This window comes from Chelonia mydas, chromosome 1 (genome assembly GCF_015237465.2).
Source record: "Chelonia mydas isolate rCheMyd1 chromosome 1, rCheMyd1.pri.v2, whole genome shotgun sequence".
Taxonomy (NCBI): domain Eukaryota; kingdom Metazoa; phylum Chordata; order Testudines; family Cheloniidae; genus Chelonia; species Chelonia mydas.
In genome coordinates this window covers 40,469,620-40,487,952 of record NC_057849.1, presented here as the reverse complement: position 1 = coordinate 40,487,952, position 18,333 = coordinate 40,469,620, and the positions used below count along the sequence as shown (strand labels likewise).

Genomic DNA, 18,333 nt, shown 5'->3' with positions numbered 1-18,333 from the left:
TAAAAAGAATGAAAGCAAACTGCTGTTCATTATAAAATTTAGCACATACTTCAACTTGCAAAGGACTTAATTAAAAGACTACTCTAGTAAAATCAGAAGGTGAAGAAGGCAGATTTTGTTTAAAGTTGAGAATCATCATGATGGCAAGAGATGAGATAGTAAATATGTAGGAGGTAGTTCCTCTGACAGTCATGCGTGGGTTCCAAATATAAATTGAAAAATAATTCATTTTGAAAGACTTTCAGAAAATGAAAGTCCTTTATACTTTTAGAAAATCTTAGGTCCCCTTATTGTCTTTTGCCGATCTAATGTACAGCCTTTGCTCAAATCTTAGACTTCAGCTCAAATTGAAATTGTCTTATGGACATGCTGATTCAGCTTGGCTAGCTTTGCCTTGTTTTTTGCCTGTTACAGGCTCCTCTTCATAGCAGTGTCTAGATACCTTTTTGAAGGCTATGGTATTGAGGCAGAAGAACCCCTACCATGTGATCAACTGTCTCTGCAAACCACTAGTGGTCCACAAAACTCTGGGAATAACTGCGTTGTTTGACTTGACAGCGAGGAAAGGCAAAGCTTTTTCCAGTATTTAAGCAGGATCAGTTTGGAGAGTATGCAATGTAAATTTAATTAAATCACGCTTTCATTAGAGATCTCAAGGATTTTTTTTATTTCTATTCTTGACAAGTTTGCAATTCACTTCACTTTCAGGCATAAACATTGCCTTTGGCAAGATAGTTCCTTCTGGCTTGAATAATAGCAGGTGGGAGCAATTTGATCAGTTTCTTTAAAGAAAGTCCTCTGGTAGGCATATTTGCCCGCCCTCAGTACTGTGTTTAGGCTACACTGTTCATATGAAACATTTTCTGTAGGTGGAAAGACTGTGAGTACCAGTCTAAAGCACTGCAATGCACCATCCGTGTCATTCTTTTTAAAAATAGTAAGGTCTGGAAGAATGCTTAATTATTCTGCTGTGTAGCCAACTAATTTTTAGAGTTCCCTTCTAGTAGTTATAGAAAGAAACATTTCTTAAATAATTAAATTCAGCCATGATTTGCTGTATTCTTGCATTACATAAGGGGCGTGAAATATACAAGCCTTAGAGCTAGTATAGTAAATCTTTCTACAAAGAATGAAAACAATACATCTGGTGCCTGCTTACTGTTATGCCAGATGTTTTTTTCAAAAACATGCAGCTCTGAGATAATGCTACAAACTGGTTAACTAAAACATGCTTTAATAGAAAATCAAGTGATTATTAAAATATGTAATGGAAAAATATTAGATGCTATAAATTTTGAGATACTGCTGTATGTAACTGGTCAACTGTACACCCAGTGACAGATGGAGGTAATAAGGGAGCTGAAATTCATGTAAAAACACAAGAGGCTTGTATTGTTTTTGTTTAATATAAATAGTCCAAAAGTGTGTTGGGCACTTCAGATATCTAAGAAAACAAATTTCTGTCCCAGAGTTACTTGTGTGTTCAGACAGCATATGGATGGGGTAGAAGATGTACTTAGGTTATTTATTTGTGAGCATGTGGGCTACATATGCAGATTTGGGTGTTCAAAAAAATCTTTTCCTCCTTTTAAAAACATTCTTTTTCTGCTCTTGAGTGCTCTGTGTTTGACCTTTTGGCCTTTTTAGATTTTTAACTTGTGCCCACTTGACTGCTGATTATCAGGTTATCCAACCCTTGTCCATTTTTATTTAACCCTTTCCCTGTTTTAAGTTTCATTCTTGTAAACAGATAGATAGGGCCCTACCAAATTCTCGGCCACGAAAAATGCATCACAGACTGTGAAACCTGCCGCCCCCTAAAGCTAATCTTTTGTGTGCTTTTACCCTATACTGTACAGATTTCATGGGGGAGACCAGTGTTTCTCAAATTGGGGGTCCTGACCCAAAAGGGAGTTGCGGGGTGTCACTGGGTTATTGTAGGGAGGGTCACGGTATTGCTATCCTTAATTCTGTGCTGACTTCAAAGCTGGGTGGTGGGAGAGCAGCATCTGTTGGCTGGGAGAGCAGCTCTGAAGGCAGTGCCCCGCCAGCAGCAGTGCAGAAGTAAGGGTGACAGTACCATACCATGCTGCCCTTACTTCTGCACTGCTGCCTTCAGAGCTGGGTGGCCAAACAGTGGCAGCTGCTGACTCATGGCCCAGCTCTGCAGACAGCAGCGCAGAAGTAAGGGTAGCAGTACCGCAACACCCCCCCGACCCAATACAATAACCTTGAGATCCTCCCACAACTCCTTTTTGGGTCAGGACCCCTACACTTACAACATCATGAAATTTCAGATTTAAATAGCTGAAATCATGAAATTTACAATTTTTAAAATCCTATAACCATGAAATTGACCAAAATGGACCATGAATTTGGTAAGGCCCTACTCATAGACTTAAGGCCAGAAGGGACCATTGTTGTCATCTAGTCTGACCTCCTACACATTGCAGGCCACAGAACCTCACCCATCCACTCTTGTACTAGATCCATAATCTTTGTCTGAATTATTGAAGTCCTCAAACCATGATGTAAAGACTTCAAGTTAGAGAATCCACCATTTATTCTGGTTCAAACCAGCAAATGTCCTGTCCCCCATGCTGCTGTGGAAGAGGAAAAAACCCCATGGTCTCTGCCAATCTGACCTTGGGGGAAATTCCTTCCTGACCCCAAATATGGCTGTCCGTTAGACTCTGAGCATGTGGGCAATACATACCAGCCAGACACTTAGGAAAGAATTCGCTGTAGTAACTCAGAGCCTTCCCCATCTAGCATCCCATCTTTAGCTGCTGGAGATATTTGCTAATAGCAGTCGCATTTAGTAGGCCACATGTCCTTGTAGGCAAGTTCATCCCACCATCCCCTCTGTGAACTTACGAAGCTTGGACTTGAAACAAGTTAGGTTTTTTGCCTTCACTGCTTCTGTGGGGAGGCTATTCCAGAACTTCACTCCTCTGATGGCTAGAAATCATTATCTAATTTCAAACCTAACTTGTTGATGGCCAGTTTATACCCGTTTGTTCTTGTGCCAACATTGGCTCTTAACTTAAATAACTCCTCTCCCTCCCTAGTGTTTAACCCTCTAATGTATTTATAGAGAGCAATCATATCTCCCGTCGGCCTTCATTTGGTTACGCTAAACAAGTCAAGCTCCTTAAGTCTCCTCTCTTAAGGTAGGTTCTTCAGTCTTCTGATCATCCTAGTAGCCCTTCTCTACACCTGTTGCAGTTGGAATTGATCTTTCTTAAACACAGGAGATGAAAATTGCACGCAGTATTCCAGGTGAGGTCTCACTAATGCCTTTTCATAATGGTGGTAACACTTCCCCATCTCTCCTGGAAATACATCCTCAGATTGCATTCGCCTTTTGCATGGCTTCATCACATTGGTGGTTCATAGTCATCCTGTGACCGACCAATACACCCAGGTCTTTCTCCTCCTCTGTTGCTTCCAACTGATACATCCCTATTTTATAGCAACAATTCTTGTTGTTAATCTCTAAATGCATGACTTTGCACTATTAAATTTGATCATATTTCTATTACTCCAGTTTCAAGGTCATCCGGATTTCTTGTGTGATATTCCATTCCTTCTCTTTATTGGCAATACCTCCCAATTTTGTGTAATCTGCTAATTTTATTAGCACGGCTCCCACTTTTTGTGCCAAGTTCATTAATGAAAATATTAAATAAGATTGGTCCCAAGACTGATCCTTGAAGAAATCCCCTAGTAATCTCCCTCCAGCCTGACAGTTCACCTTTCAGTATGACCTGTTGTCTCCCTTTAAACAGTTCCTTACTCACTTTTTTGATTCTTATTATAATCCCCAGGTTCTCCAATTTAACTAGTTTTCCATCTGGAACTGTATCAAATGCATTACTGAAATCCAGGTAGATGAGATCTACTGCATTTGCTTTGTCTAGATAATTGGTTACCTTCTCAAGGAAAGAGATCGGGTTGGTCTGATATGATCTAACTTTTGTAAAACCATGTTGTATTTTATCCCAGTTACCATTTACCTCTATATCCTTAACTAGTTATTTGTTCCAAGATGTCCTTGCATACAATTGAGGTCAAACTAAAGGACCTGTAGTTTCCTGAATCACTTTTTTTCCTTTCTTAAAAATAGGTACTATATTAGCAATTCTCCAGTCATAGCGTCCAAGCCCTGAGTTTACAGATTCTTTAAAAATAGCTAGGGGAAATGTTTATAAGAAAAATATATATCCTCACATTTCAGGGCATAAGCTGTTACTTGTGGTTAGGAAGACACTTTCCTTATGAGCATGTTATTTTGTAACTGTCTTCTATAGGCCTTATTGATCTCCCCCTGGAGTATCTGGTACTGTCCACTATGGGTGTGAGAACACCAGAGTAGAATATGGGTCTGATCTAGCGTGGGATTTCCTATGTTCTTATTAGGCCCCAGTGTGACTTTGGCCACTGAAATGTCATTCCAGCTTCTTCTTTTTATTTCCTAAAAGAGAACTTCCCCTTCTCTTTGCACTACTTAGTCCCATAGCCAAGTGAAGATGTATAGCCCAAGTCTGAAGTTCAGTAAAGACTTGTCTTGATGATGTCATCTTGCTGCTGGTGCTATAAAGATGCACTCCATAGGCTACTTCCAGTGCTGGACTTGTATCTTCCGAGAGCTGGGATCCTTTTTATGCCATTCTTGGGAGCTTGTCAATGGATCAGGTGCCCCATGTGGTGGTGCTGATGTAATCATTGGGGGCACAATGCCCTGAAGCAGCTCTTCGTGCTGATCAGTACGCTAGTTGTGGGGAGAACAGGGCTGTTGGGTTTACTCTCTTCTCTGCTCCATGTGCTTCTGGACTGATGCCTCTAAAGGGGTGATAAGGCCATTTATTGGGTATTGCTGATAGGACTATTACCCCATATGTTGGTGCTTGGGGATGGGGGAGCTTCTGGGGCTTGGACTGTGGCACAGTTCCTCTTACTAGTCCTGGTACGAATGGGAGGAGTGGGAGAGATGCTGTAGTCATTACTGAATAGGGGTGGTGTTAGTGGAATTCTGCAGGGGTTGGTTCTAGGCCTGTTCAATATTTTTTCAATGATCTTGAAGAAAATATTAAATTATTGCTGATGAACTTTGTGGTGAAACACAAAGGTTGATGGTGACAGTAATAATGGATGACAGGGCAGATATATGATCTGGATCACTTGGTATGCTGGGCGCATTCAAACAAATGAGTTTTAATACACCCAGATGCAAGATCATACATCTAGAAACAAAGAATGCAGACCATACTACAGAATGGAAGACTGGAGCGTAGAAAGCAGTGACTGGTAAGAATTTGAGGTCCTAGTGAACAAAGAATTGAACAAGAACAGTTTGGCATTAAGCAAGGCCAAAGAACCACAGGTGCCATGTTTGTACTTCAGCAAGGGATAGGGAAATGCCTAGAGTACCAATAGAATAGCTTCTGGGCTTTTATCGTCGTGGGAAAGGTATATGATAAAGTGGACAGAAGTATGCTCACACCACTGCTGAGGAAATGTGGAGTGTCTGATATATTAACTATGATGAATGCCCTATATAGATCACCTAATACAGTGATCCAAATATGTTTTGAAATCTCAAGTCCCTTTGAAGTGAATGTTGGACTGCGCCAGGGGTTGGCTCTAAATCCACTGCTGTTTATCATATTGATGGACTATGTCAGCAGGAAGATCCCAAGAGGAAAAGATAAGCTGCTATGTGCAGATGACACATCCTCAGAAGAAGACCAAGAGGAAATAGTAAACCAGTGGTATGACCAGCTAAGCTGCCATGGGATGAAAATGTGCATGACTAAGACTGAAGTCTTCTGGGTCAGTAGAGGTGCCACAGGGAAATTGGATGTAGAGATTAATGGAGTGAGACTAAGCCAGTCTGACCAGTTCAGGTACCTTAACGGCTGAGTCATGGAAGATGGTGAGCTGGAACATGATACAGTACAGATAGGGGAGTGCTGCAAGAGTGTAGAATAATATTTCATGGGTTGTGTATGACCAGTGTAAGCCACTGAGACTTAAAGCCCAACTTTATAGACTAGTGGGAAGTTCTGCAGTGCTGTAAGGTGCAGAAATATGGATGACAAAGAAATGGTAGGTTCAGTACCTACTGATGTTTGAGATGAGATGTCTTCATGCTACAAGAGGAGTGAGTTTCATTTCAGAATCTATTAGGATGAAAGTCAGTGTCTGTGATGTGACTAACAAAATCTATCAAGTGTGACTTTGCTGGTTTGGACACATGCAGAGGATGGATGAAGGGGACCTAGTGAAGATGGCATGGCAGGAGAGGGTGGTAGAAAAGTGACCTCAAGGAAAGCCAAGAAAGCAATGGATGGATTGCATCAAAGAAGATGGTAAGCAGGTGGACCTTAGTGCCACCTCAGAGAGATGAAGACGGTGGATGATGCATGACAGCTCGACCCCATTTGATGGGATAAGGGGAAGAGTAAGAATAAGATTAATGTTAATACGTTTGCTGCCATTTTTTAAAGAAAATGAAGTCAATGGCTATGCATCTGGAACTAGAGTTTGATGAAGTGCTAAACCAGCTTTTGACAGGAGAAACCTCTTCTGTGGGGGCAGAGAAAAGCTATTTTCTTTTCAATTCAGCTAGTTAGTTCAGTTCAATGACGAGTTCATTCAAAGTTAAGAAACCAATTGGGAGCCTGAAAAAGCAGGAAAGCTTGTTTTCTTCTTGCAACCTATGAATAAAAACCAGGTTGAGAGGCTGAGATCTACTAGGTTTAAAATCTTGAAGGACACGGTGACCAGAAACAACTAGTTCAATTTATTAATTACATATAATACTTCCTTTGTTTAATAAATCAATTTTAAACGCAAAGTATGTTTTTATAATTTTATGTACCTAGCATATCTAAGGTTATTTTATTTAATTACAATAATTAAAATGCTGTTTGTGCATTTGTAATTCTGAATTTTTCATCCGAATAGAACTTGACACAAATCACAAGAAACAAATTAATCATCTCGTAAATAAGAAATGCACCATCTGCCATTTTCTAACGTCATAAAAATGTAAAAATTAAGAATCTGAATAAATGTAAATTAAACTATGTAATTGCTTAAATAAATATATATAGATATAGTCTGTCTTCTGGGTTAGCAAAAAGAAGCACCACATTTATTGTAAATGCTATATTTAGTTGCAACTCAACATGTGTTAATGGTTACCAACCAATGAAAATCAGAATGGCTGGAAGTTAAAGCCAGACAAATTCAAGTGAGAAATAAGGCACAGATTTTTAATAGTGAGGAACAAATGCCAAATAAAGTGGATTCTCTAGCTCTTAAACTCTTCAAATAAAAACTAGATGTCGTTCTGGTAGATGTGCCTTAGTCAGAGTGAAATATTGGTCGTCATATATGATCCGATGGTCCCATCTGGCCTTAAAATCTATAAATCTACTAATCATTGTATAGGTAAACTACTAAAAAGAGAGACTTTGCTAGCCAAGAGAAACTAGCGACCTACTAATACAGTAAAATAGGTATGAGCTGAGGCATGTGTCATTTATGTGATTTGTGTGGTAACTGCAGAATAAGACTCATCGGTTAATAGTTGTAAAGAAAGCAATATGTTTGATATAACTTTCATTTCAGAGTTTCCAAAGTGATCTGCAGATTTATTTTCTATCTGCACAAATCATTTCTCTAACTAATGGAACACAGCAGCTGTTGGCCAATACAAAACAAGTGTTCTCAAGTTTAGAACAGGAATTGAAGAATATTCTCTCTGATTAAAACTTTAGGAGAAATGTAGATAGGCACAATCCAATTATTCAGATTGAAGTTTGCATATGACACCCAGGCTAGCACCTTTACTACTGCAAATAAATAAATTTCCTGACTGGAAACACTTCGAACAGCAGAGTGCCCTTAGTTCCATGTTGGGGCACAGATTAGGGAAAAATGCTATTTGTTGAACTGCTAACATAGCTTCCTGCAGAACTGTTTTTTGCTTGATCTTTTATGCAAGAACTGGCCTTGTTCAGTTTGAGGGGAGTAGACAATAGCAGTCTGAGGAGACACATATCCTATCTATTCATATATACTATAGATAAGTCTGACCATATATTTGTAAAGAAGCAGCAACATGGCTGGGTGTGTTAATGAGCATACACACAACCTGGATGTGATGAAGCACTAAGAATAGTAATCCATCTTAAATCATAATACTTTCGTTAAAAATATGGAACTTAGCATTGGCTTAAAATAGCTTTTTGGTTAGTAGGAGTTATTTCTGGTGTTAGGCCATGTACTAATTATGATTGAGTCATTAACTTCAGCTGTAGTGCCATCAGCAATTTGGAAGCCATGCCAAATCTATTTCAATATAAAAGTTACTATCTCTGTGCCTTGTGTGTGGTGGGTTTTTTAAAATCACATTTAAGTGCAAACGTGATAAAACACAGACTTTTCTATGGAGCTGCAACCAGTGACTCCATAATGTAATTTTTAAACTTGGGCTTTTTGTTGTAACATTGTTATAGTCTTACATTGCCTACTTTTTGAGGAGATGCTTTGTTATTGATTTGATTTTGTTTTTGTACCAAAACTAAATGCCAAATGTAGGATAACATGAAAGTCTGTTAAATGGATCTAGTGGTAGGCTAATCAAGCAGATCTTCCATCTGAGTAGGTCCCTCACTTTTCCTTCTCACCTGGTCTACTTTCAGTAACCTCATGGTCTTTCTTTTGAAATGTCTTTGGTGGTGTTGTAGATGACGGTGAGGGTCATGTGCAGGTTATTTGCTTGAATATAAAAATTGACTTTGCGTCAAATGAAGTCAGGTAGAGTAGCCACAATATTCCATTGGTTAGCATCTGTAGTAATTTTCCATACATATTCAGGTTTACTATGAAAATCTAAGCCAACTTGTACTGCCTAAAAAATACATGCTATATCTTGAGGTGCCTTGAGGGCAGGGGACTGGACTATGACCTCTCAAGGTCCCTTCCAGTTCTATGACTCTGATTATCAGAATTTCCTCTGTCTTATGAGGCTGATCAACTGCTAAAAAACTCCAGTACTATCCCTGTCCTAATGTGAAGAAGTTTTCGTGTTTTGAAGTTTCTTTGTTTTTTGATGGAGTAGGGGGACTGTCATAAATATAAAGGGAAGGGTAAACACCTTTAAATCCCTCCTGGCCAGAGGAAAAACCCTTTCACTTGTAAAGGGTTAAGAAGCTAAGATAACCTCCCTGGCACCTGACCAAAATGACCAATGAGGAGACAAGATACTTTCAAAGCTGGGGGGGGGAGGGAAACAAAGGATCCTCTCTGTTTGTGTGATGCTTTTGCTGGGACCAGAGCAGGAATGCAGGTCAGAACTCCTGTAAAGAATTAGTAAGCAATCTAGTTAGATACGCACTAGATTCTGTTTTGTTTAAATGGCTGATAAAATAAGTTGTGCTGAATGGAATGTATATTCCTGTTTTTGTGCCTTTTTGTAACTTAAGGTTTTGCCTAGAGGGATTCTCTATGTTTTGAATCTGATTACCCTGTAAGGTATTTACCATCCTGATTTTACAGAGGTGATTCTTTTACTTTTTCTTTAATTAAAATTCTTCTTTTAGGAACCTGATTGCTTTTTTCATTGTTCTTAAGATCCCAGGGTTTGGGTCTGTGTTCACTTATGCAAATTGGTGAGGATTTTTATCAAACCTTCCCCAGGAAAGGGGGTGTAGTGCTTGGGGAGATATTTTGGGAGGGAGATGTTTCCAAGTGGGCACTTCCCCTGTTCTTTGTGTAACACTTTTTGGTGGTGGCAGCTTTTAACCTAAGCTGGTAAGAATAAGCTTAGGGGATCTTTCATGCAGGTCCCCACATCTGTACCCTAGAGTTCAGAGTGGGGAAGGAACCTTGACAGGGACACAGACATTTTTGTCTGCATATTCTGTGTCTTGTCACAAGATTCTTATGGTGTTATTGCTGCTCTTCATAATCAGCATTTTTCATTATTCTCCTACTTATGCTCCTCCATAGGACATCTCCAGCAGGAGTACTTGTGATCTGTTAATAGAAGTTGGCAAATTGAGGAGGAAAGAAAAGATAGTTTCTTCCCTTTTCCTTCTTTTGTCATCTATTCAAATCCCTGAACAGTCCCAGCAGCAGCCGCCAAGGATTGTCTCAGAAGAAGTGTGAAGATATTGGATTTCTACAAGCCTGTGTAGAATTTAAATCCTCCAACATATGCTACTCTGCCCTGCTGGTGGTTTCCCTCAAAAATTTGTACCCCATCTGTTCCTGTCCTCCGTTCAGATTTTCCCCACCAGTGGTAGTTGGATATAACTGAGAAGGAAGAAATCGTTTTTCTAGAAACTCTGGGATATAAAGGTGGGATGACAGTGTTTTCTTTCTGATTACATGTCCAGGCTCATAGTTTAAAAAGCTAGGCTGTTAGTTACAAGTCTGTCAAAGTGTTTGCAGCCTTGGCAGTTTCACATGTCACCTCATTGATTTATTCATTGTTTTTGTTGTTGAATTTCAACTGTGTAAAACTTTTTTGAAAAGTTGAACAAATTGTTAAGAAAAAATTAGCGGCCACTATCCTGCAACCCTCATGTAAATAATCTTTATTCACGGTTGTAGACCTATGTCATCTGTCAGATTGTGATTCCTGTGCTGCTGCTATCTTAAGCAGTTCCAGTTTCTCCATCCAAAAAAAGTTAAAAGCAGTCAAATAAAGTGGCAAAATCTCAGACATAAGACAGCCTATTTTCTTTTTAATAGCGATGGAATTTGCATATACTGACTGACTTCTTAGACTTGACATAACTATAACTGAAACGTAATATTTTTTATTTGTGCACTAGAAACACTGTTATCTTCATATAGTAGCTTTCAGACTAGGGTTACTTATCTTTAAGCTCCCTCTCATGGTGATGTGGTGCAGAACATACAAAAATAATGTTTTATGGGTGATCTAAAATTTCTCAGCCATACAGTGAGGATTTAAAAAAATAAAAATAAATGCAGCAGCACCTTTAAAGTAGGCCAGATTTGAGAGCCTAATGAGGTTAATGCATGTAATTACACTCTGCATTATAATTAACTGAATAAAAACTTTGTTAATGCAGAGGTAAGGTTGCCCAGTAGTGCTGTATTGAATGGTGGAGGGATTATTTGGAGTAGATTGGTAGAGTTGTCACTGTGCTATTAGAAGAGGTCCATGTCTACCATGGGGGATCAAGTATGCCTCATTTCAGCACTGAGGTCTGTAGGTTGCATCAGTATTAGCAGGCAGGCAAGTCTTGTCATGGTGATTGTCAGCAATGTAGTGAAATACATGACTGGTCTCCGGGCCTTAGTGAGGGGCTAGTGAAGGCAATGTCTTAGAAGAAGCCCTCAAGGAAAGGGTGAAGGGATGGTAACGTTTTGAAGATCTGGGGTGGTGAGTGTGGAGGAGGGCTTAGTGTTAGAGTGTAGGTTGGATGCAGGTAGCTCCTGTTTAAGTCAGGCATAGCAAACCAGAGTTTTGCCTTGGCACAGAGAAGGTGCTCGGGCTCAGTTCTCAGAGTGCTCTGTAGTATCTATAAGGGTAGAATATTAGTATGTGTGTTATAGGTAGGGCTACAATTATGTCACGGAAGTCACGGAATCCATGACCTCCATGACTTGAGCCCTCAGCGCCTGGGAGGTGCAAGATCCCCCCCATTGCCCGTGGTGGCTGGGAACTACGGAGCCCTGAGCTCCTGGCCGCTCACCATGCGCGGGTGGCTGGGGCGCTCCGAGAGCTTGGAGCCACCACCGGTGGCTGGGGTGCCCAGGGCAGTGTGGGAACCCCACAGCTCCCCATTTTGTCGTACATATCTTTTAGTAAAAGTCACAAATATGTCACGGGTTTCCGTGAATTTTTCTTTATTGCCTGTGACCTGTCCGTGATTTTTACAAAATACACATGACAAAATCTTAGCCTAATATGCCTATAACTAAGGCTATCTCTCAGAGGGAAGAGTTAAGGTTGCATTGCAAGGATGGTGCATACCTTAATTCTGTATTGCTGGTTTTCAGAAGTTTGCCTTACTGTAATTTTTCATTTCCTGTTTTTCAGAGGTTTGGGTATAAATGAACTCAACATTCTGGAAGGGCACAGGACATTACTGAACAACCTTACCTCTGCATTAACAAAATTTTGGGGCAGTTAATTTTCTCAGTTGTTTTTGTTTTTTAGTTCTTTTAAAACTTCTCTCAGTACCTCCATGTTCCTCTTCTGCTACCTCTGGGTGCTTGGCATGATTAAAGTGGCCAGAAAAGACCGTGGGTCCATGTTTGTCCCTTCATTGCCTGTCCAGCACAGACTGATCCTCCTCCCACAGAGAAACAGACAGTGATGAGGACCCCACAGATCAAGGATATGGGAATAGAAAACAGCTACAGTACAGTGACTGATATATTCAGTGGGTGCATGTTTTGAAGGGGGGACAGAAATGGGGGAGTCTGGGGTGGTTTTATGGGGCAGAGCTGAAGCCCCCACACCTCCCAGTGCACATCTGTTTCCTGCATTTTCACCCATTGTTCCCTGCACTGTTCCAGCACCCCACACCTCTTCTCTCTTACTGGTTTGAAGTTCCCCCCTCCCAACTTTGCAGATTCCCCACCACTTCTGTAACTCCTCCAACATTCCCTCCATCCATGCTCATTCCTTTGACCACTCCCCCACATCCCTCCCTGCTCCTCTGAGACTACCCCTCACCCACACACCAGCTCCACCCTCCTCCTTGCCCTCATAAGCTTGGAGAGGCTATGGGGAGGTGGGGAAGGGGTTATACCTATCCACATGCCACGTAAACAGTTCAGAGAGGTGATCTCCATGAGATGTGCTGAGCTGAGTGAGAACACCCTATGAAGAGGAATACAACCTGAAACGATAGCTCTGAGAAATGTGAATTGCTCCATTAATCTCAATGCGGTGTTCTCATCTCCCCTCCCCCCAAGGTTTCAGCACCTGTGCCATTCTCTGAGCATGTCTGTCCTTAACTCTCCACCCCCTCTCAGCACTGGGTACCTATTTCATGCACGAAATGAGCTCATTCCCAGCCCCTTATCCTGTTTTTTGTTTTGTTTTGTTGTTTTTTTTTAAAAAGCATGTTGGGGCATGTTTTGAAGGGGAGACAGAAACTGGGTGTGTGTGGATATGGGGAGGTTGGTTTGTGGGTATAGCTGAAATTTCCTAGATCCCTCCACTGCACAGCTGTGACCACCTCATTTTTTCCTCCCCATGCTCCCTTGCACAGCTCTGACCTCCTCTTTTTCCCTAGAAGCCATAGCATCTGAAGGGAAGGTGATTGTGGAGTCCCTTCCTCACTGATGGAGGCAGGAGGGGAATTCTGTTTTCCCTCCTCTGGCTGGGGGCCAGTGGTAGAAAGAAGAACCCTGGAGTCACTCCCTCAGCCTAGTGAAATAGCCATGGAGGAATTGTTGGGTGATGTGCAGTGTGCATAGGGACAAACTCTCAATATTTGTAGAAGAACAGGAAGAGAGGGGGAAGGCATAGATTGCTCCACTTCCCCTTCTCCAAGTATGTTACTGGAGGGGAAGGAGCTCATCTTTCCCTGCTTATAGTTCTGTCTTGTCAGCCCTTCTGAGTTCCCAGAGCACAAAGGTCCATTTTTAGGGCGATCCCTTATTTGTCGAGGTGTCATAGAAGAAAAACTGCATTTCTGGAAACCCAGGTCTTCATCAAAGCTCTAGCCGTCCCATTGGCTTTTTAAAAATATAACATTTTGAGTGATTCCTGGTACTAATAAGGGTCAATATCTAAGAATGTGCTGGCCCCTCAGTAGCTGTGCCAGAGCAGCCCTAAGGCGAAGAAGCCCTCACGCTGTACCTTCCCCAATTCCTGGTCTCTGAGGAAAACTTCCAAAAAGATTCCCTGTAGAATGCAGGCAGAGAGTGAAGAACATGTCTAGCACATTATTTGAAAGCTGCCAAGGGTAGGGCTTAAACTCACAGTGCATGGGTGTAGCTCAGGTTTTTTGAGAGCTTGTCCCTATGTGTAGTTCACTTCAGGTGAGCACCTGAGACCAAAGACTTCTTACTAGCAGCATCCGCTTGGTCTGCGCATGCGCCCTTGCTCTTATTGTGTGCCATACTAAGGATACAGGGGATTATGCTGGACTGCCACCATCTCAGTTCTTTCTTACTGCTTGTGGTCCGAGATGGAGCCATAGTATTTGTTGTGCTCTCCTGAAGTTTACCTGTAGATAGTTAGAGATAGCTATTTCTGTTCAGTTCAGTTAGGCTTGCTTTTCATTACTCTTAAGGGTGCTTCCTCCACTGAGTCCCCCCCCACTTTTGGTGGTGCATTTCTTCATCTACCCACCCCATTTGTTTCATCCAGTGGGGAAGGGATAGCATGACAAAGAGCCCCAGTATTAAGAACTGTGTAGTCTGTCTGCGCTGCTTCTTGGTAAATTGTGACCATGATTCCTGTTTGTACTGCCTGGGAGAAACCCATATTCCATCCAGATGCAGTATTTGCAGTTTATTTACATGAAGGAAAAAGAAATTGCAGGAGATCCGCCTTAAGATGTTCCTCATGAACAAGTCTGTGAGAACATAGTTGGATTCTGAATAGGAAGAACTCCCTGTACATCCACCTGAGAATGGTAAGAGCACCTCTTTGCCATCTCCACGCTACTGAGGGTCCTGCGGAAGATCAAGCAGGACAAGGTACAGATCATTCTCATAGCTCCATGATGGCCGTGGCATTTTTGGTACTCCATGATGCTTTAGCTGTTGGCCTGACCTCCAGTCAACCACCTCTTTGTACGGGATCTCCTGACCCAGGACAAGAGAAAAGAATACCTATCTTGACCCATCCTTATGACAGCATGGTATTTGGATGGATGTCAGATCTAGAAAGCTGTTACTTGGCAGGCATGGAGGTCATATGGAGTAATAGCAGGAAAAACTCCACTAGGAAGTGCTACATGTCTAAGTTTGGCATGACCAGTGGGGCGTTTCCCTGTTGCTGACCGAGACCCCTGATGTGGTGGATATCCTGCTATCCCTGAAGTCCACAGGATTATCCCTTAACTCTGTCAGGGTGCTCTTAGCTGTTGTCAGCACATTTCATTCCTCAGTGAACAGCCATACTGTCTTTTCACACTAGGTTACGTTCTGGTTTCTGAAGGGGATGAAGTGAGGGTTTTCCACCAGTGATGGCGCCTACGCTGGCTTGGGACTTCATCTTGGTCTTACTGGCTCTTATGGGGCACCGTTTGAACTATTGTTGTCATGCTTCCTTCTGCACCTTTCCGTGAAGGTGGAGTTTCTGGTCATGATCTCATTAGAGGTGCTTATGGTGGACACCCCTCCCCGCTTCAATCTTCCACAAGGACAAGGTGTTTGAGGTTGCACTCAAGGTTCCTCCCTAAGGTGGTATTGGATTTTTAGAGCATTAACTTACCTGTGTTCTATCCTAAGCCATGTGTCAACAGGGAAGAGGTGAGATTGTGCACCTTGGATGAGTGTAGGATCCAGGCCACTTACCTTCAGAGGACTAGGCTGCTTTGGAAGTCATCAAAGCTGTCTCATTTGTGGAAAGAAGGGGAAGGCGATTTCTGCTCAGAGAAGGTCAAAATGGATCTCTGGCTGCATAATACTCTGCTATGAGGTGAACAAGTTCTCTTGAGGACAGCATGAAAGCACGCTCAATGAGAACAAGAACCAAGGCAACCTCGATAGCATCTTGCAAGGATGTTCCAATCATTGACGTCTGCAGGGGGTGACATGCGGCTCGGTCCATGTCTTCACAAAGCCCACTATGCTTTGGGGCAGGCAGCTGCCTTAGATGTCTCCCTGCGCAGAGAGCAGTCCTTCAATCAGCACTTGGGCAATGCTCTGGGCACCCACCTCCATAAGAGGGGTCACTGCCTGTGAATCACCTGAAGTGTGTTATGAATAGGGACAACCACTTGAAGAAGGAGAGGTTACTTTGTATTAACTAGAGTTCTTCGAGATGTGTTGTCCCTATTTGTAGTGCGCTGACTATCCTCTTTCCCCTCTGCCTCAGACCCCAGTCTCAAGACTTTTGGTGGTGGTGGAGCTGAGATGGCAGTGGTCCAGTGCAGCCCCCCTGCACACTCAGTGTGGAGGACAAGGAGAGCAAGGATACTTGTACAGAGCAAGTGAACACTGCTAAGAAGAATTCTTGGGTCTCAAGTGCATGCACAACTTGAAGGGGGGAGGAATAGCTCAGTGGTTTGAGCATTGGCCTGCTAAACCCAGGGTTGTGAGTTCAATCCTTGAGGGGGCCATTTAGAGATCTGGGGCAAAAATTGGGGATTGGTCCTGCTTCAAGCAGGGGGTTGGACTAGATGACCTCCTGAGGTCCCTTCCAACCCTAACCTTCTATGATTCTAAGTCAACTAGTGCATAGGGACAATGCATCTAGAATAATTCCGGTTACTACAAGGTGAATGACCTCAAGCCACCCAGCTTCTCGGACTTCATGCAAACCCTCTACTTTTAACAGAGCCCTAGTCTTGCTGCACATGTGCATTTCATTTTTAGATGCATCAGTTTAGTTCATGCCAACCTGGAGTTAAGAACTTTACCCTTAACTTTTTCAATATTGTTTTCCCCAAAAGGGTAGTGGGTGCCATGCACTAGCTGAGATAAATCCCAAGCGGCTGAGATCAGTTTGAGGAGTAATAGAGGCATAGTGTGTGCAAATGAATTTGAACCAGCTGATTTTGTAAACGTCAAATTTTTTGGAGGGGCTGTATCCCTTGCATCCCTGAAATCCCTTGCTCAGATAGCCCTAAATTTGGTCACTAACCCTATTCAGCAGCAAATTTCATGAAACAGCAAATTTCAAGGCAGATTAAGCATGTAGATTTTAGAGTGCTTAAAATAGTCAACTTTTGAGCAAAGTGATGCTCAACTCTAGAAGATCTGTTCCTCCACTATAATGGATATAGGAGGAATAAATACACTTTTTACAGAGGATAGTTATTGAGGTGGGTTTGAGTTTTCAGTTTGAAAAACTTATACCTACTCCAATAGATACTTTAGTAAGCAGATTCTGATTTAATTTTAAGGTGCTACTCCTGCTTGTAACAAAAAATAAATATTGAAGTACTAATTTTTTTCTACTGAGATTTTAAAAGGGAAAAATACTCTAGAAATTTCTGAAGTCTGTCATTTCTACAAATACAGATGTAATAAAATAAGTATTATAATGTAGGTATGAAAATATGCCATGGCATGTCATCTTAAAGGAATAGAACCTTGAATTGAAATATCTAACAGAAAATTCCTCTTGCTAGATTAATTGGTTAGGATAGCTTTAATATTTGTTAGACACAAGTAAGGCTATTGGTACCAGTAAATCTCCGTATGAGATCACTTGTAAACGGCAAAGCATTTTGATCATGCTGTTTTGTGTAACTCTGTAAGGGATTATTATAAGTGCTTAGCACCAATTTAGTCTCTTTGTAATATGCTGATTCTAAACACTAGAGGGCAGCATATCACTAATAATGACTTTGTTTCCTAAAAGAATCAGGTTACACGTTCTTCAGCCTTTTGGGATTACTATACCATTTAAAATCTCTAATCTAAATTTAAACATTCGGAAAAATTTAGTACCACAATTAAAGCTTTTTTTGGTGAATTTAGGTATAATTTATCCCATTTCTCTTGGTTTACATTTCAGTAGTCCATTATGTTTTAGGTGATGATGGTGGGTTTTTATCTGTACTAGAGTGTGTGCTATTATTTGGTTTGGGCTTTGTCAGTCCAGTGCAAAAAGGATTGAGTAGAACCTTAATCTTCCTTTCCTTTCACCTTATCTTAAATGTGTTTTGGTATTAGTATTGTTAGCAATGTAGAAGCATTTAGAATGATTTATTGTCTGCATGCCATTTGAATATGCACATAGAGATATTTACATCCTGCTGTAGGGGTATTTGTGTACAAGGAAGGCTATGTCAGACAAATAAGAGGCACCTTGCCTTAGCAGATGTATATTTCTGTTATTTGGATTATTCACCAAGGCAAATATCAGCTTATAAAATTTCTCATAAAATGCATATGTAGTAGGAACGATACTTTGCAGATTACCTAAATGCGAGTAAACTTTATTTTCTTGTAGGCACCACCTTCCATGGTCAATAATGAACAACGCCAGCATGCCGAGCACATATTCTTATCATTTAGAAAATCAAAATCACCATTTGCTGTTTGCAAGCATATTTTGGGTAAGTCTTCAGTGTATTTTTTTTGAAAGATTCAACATGTCATCAATTTTACAACTAATAGAAAATACTAGTTTTTTGCATC

At 41.3% G+C, this 18,333-nt stretch overlaps 1 protein-coding gene across 1 annotated transcript in view; it reads left to right on the top strand.

Moving 5' to 3' along the window:
* XPO4 (exportin 4) overlaps nt 1-18,333 on the top strand; it is a 129,998-nt gene that overhangs the window by 21,261 nt on the left and 90,404 nt on the right. Inside the window, 1 exon segment of the mRNA XM_007059121.4 lies at nt 18,146-18,251. Coding sequence (XP_007059183.2) covers nt 18,146-18,251 — 106 coding nt within the window.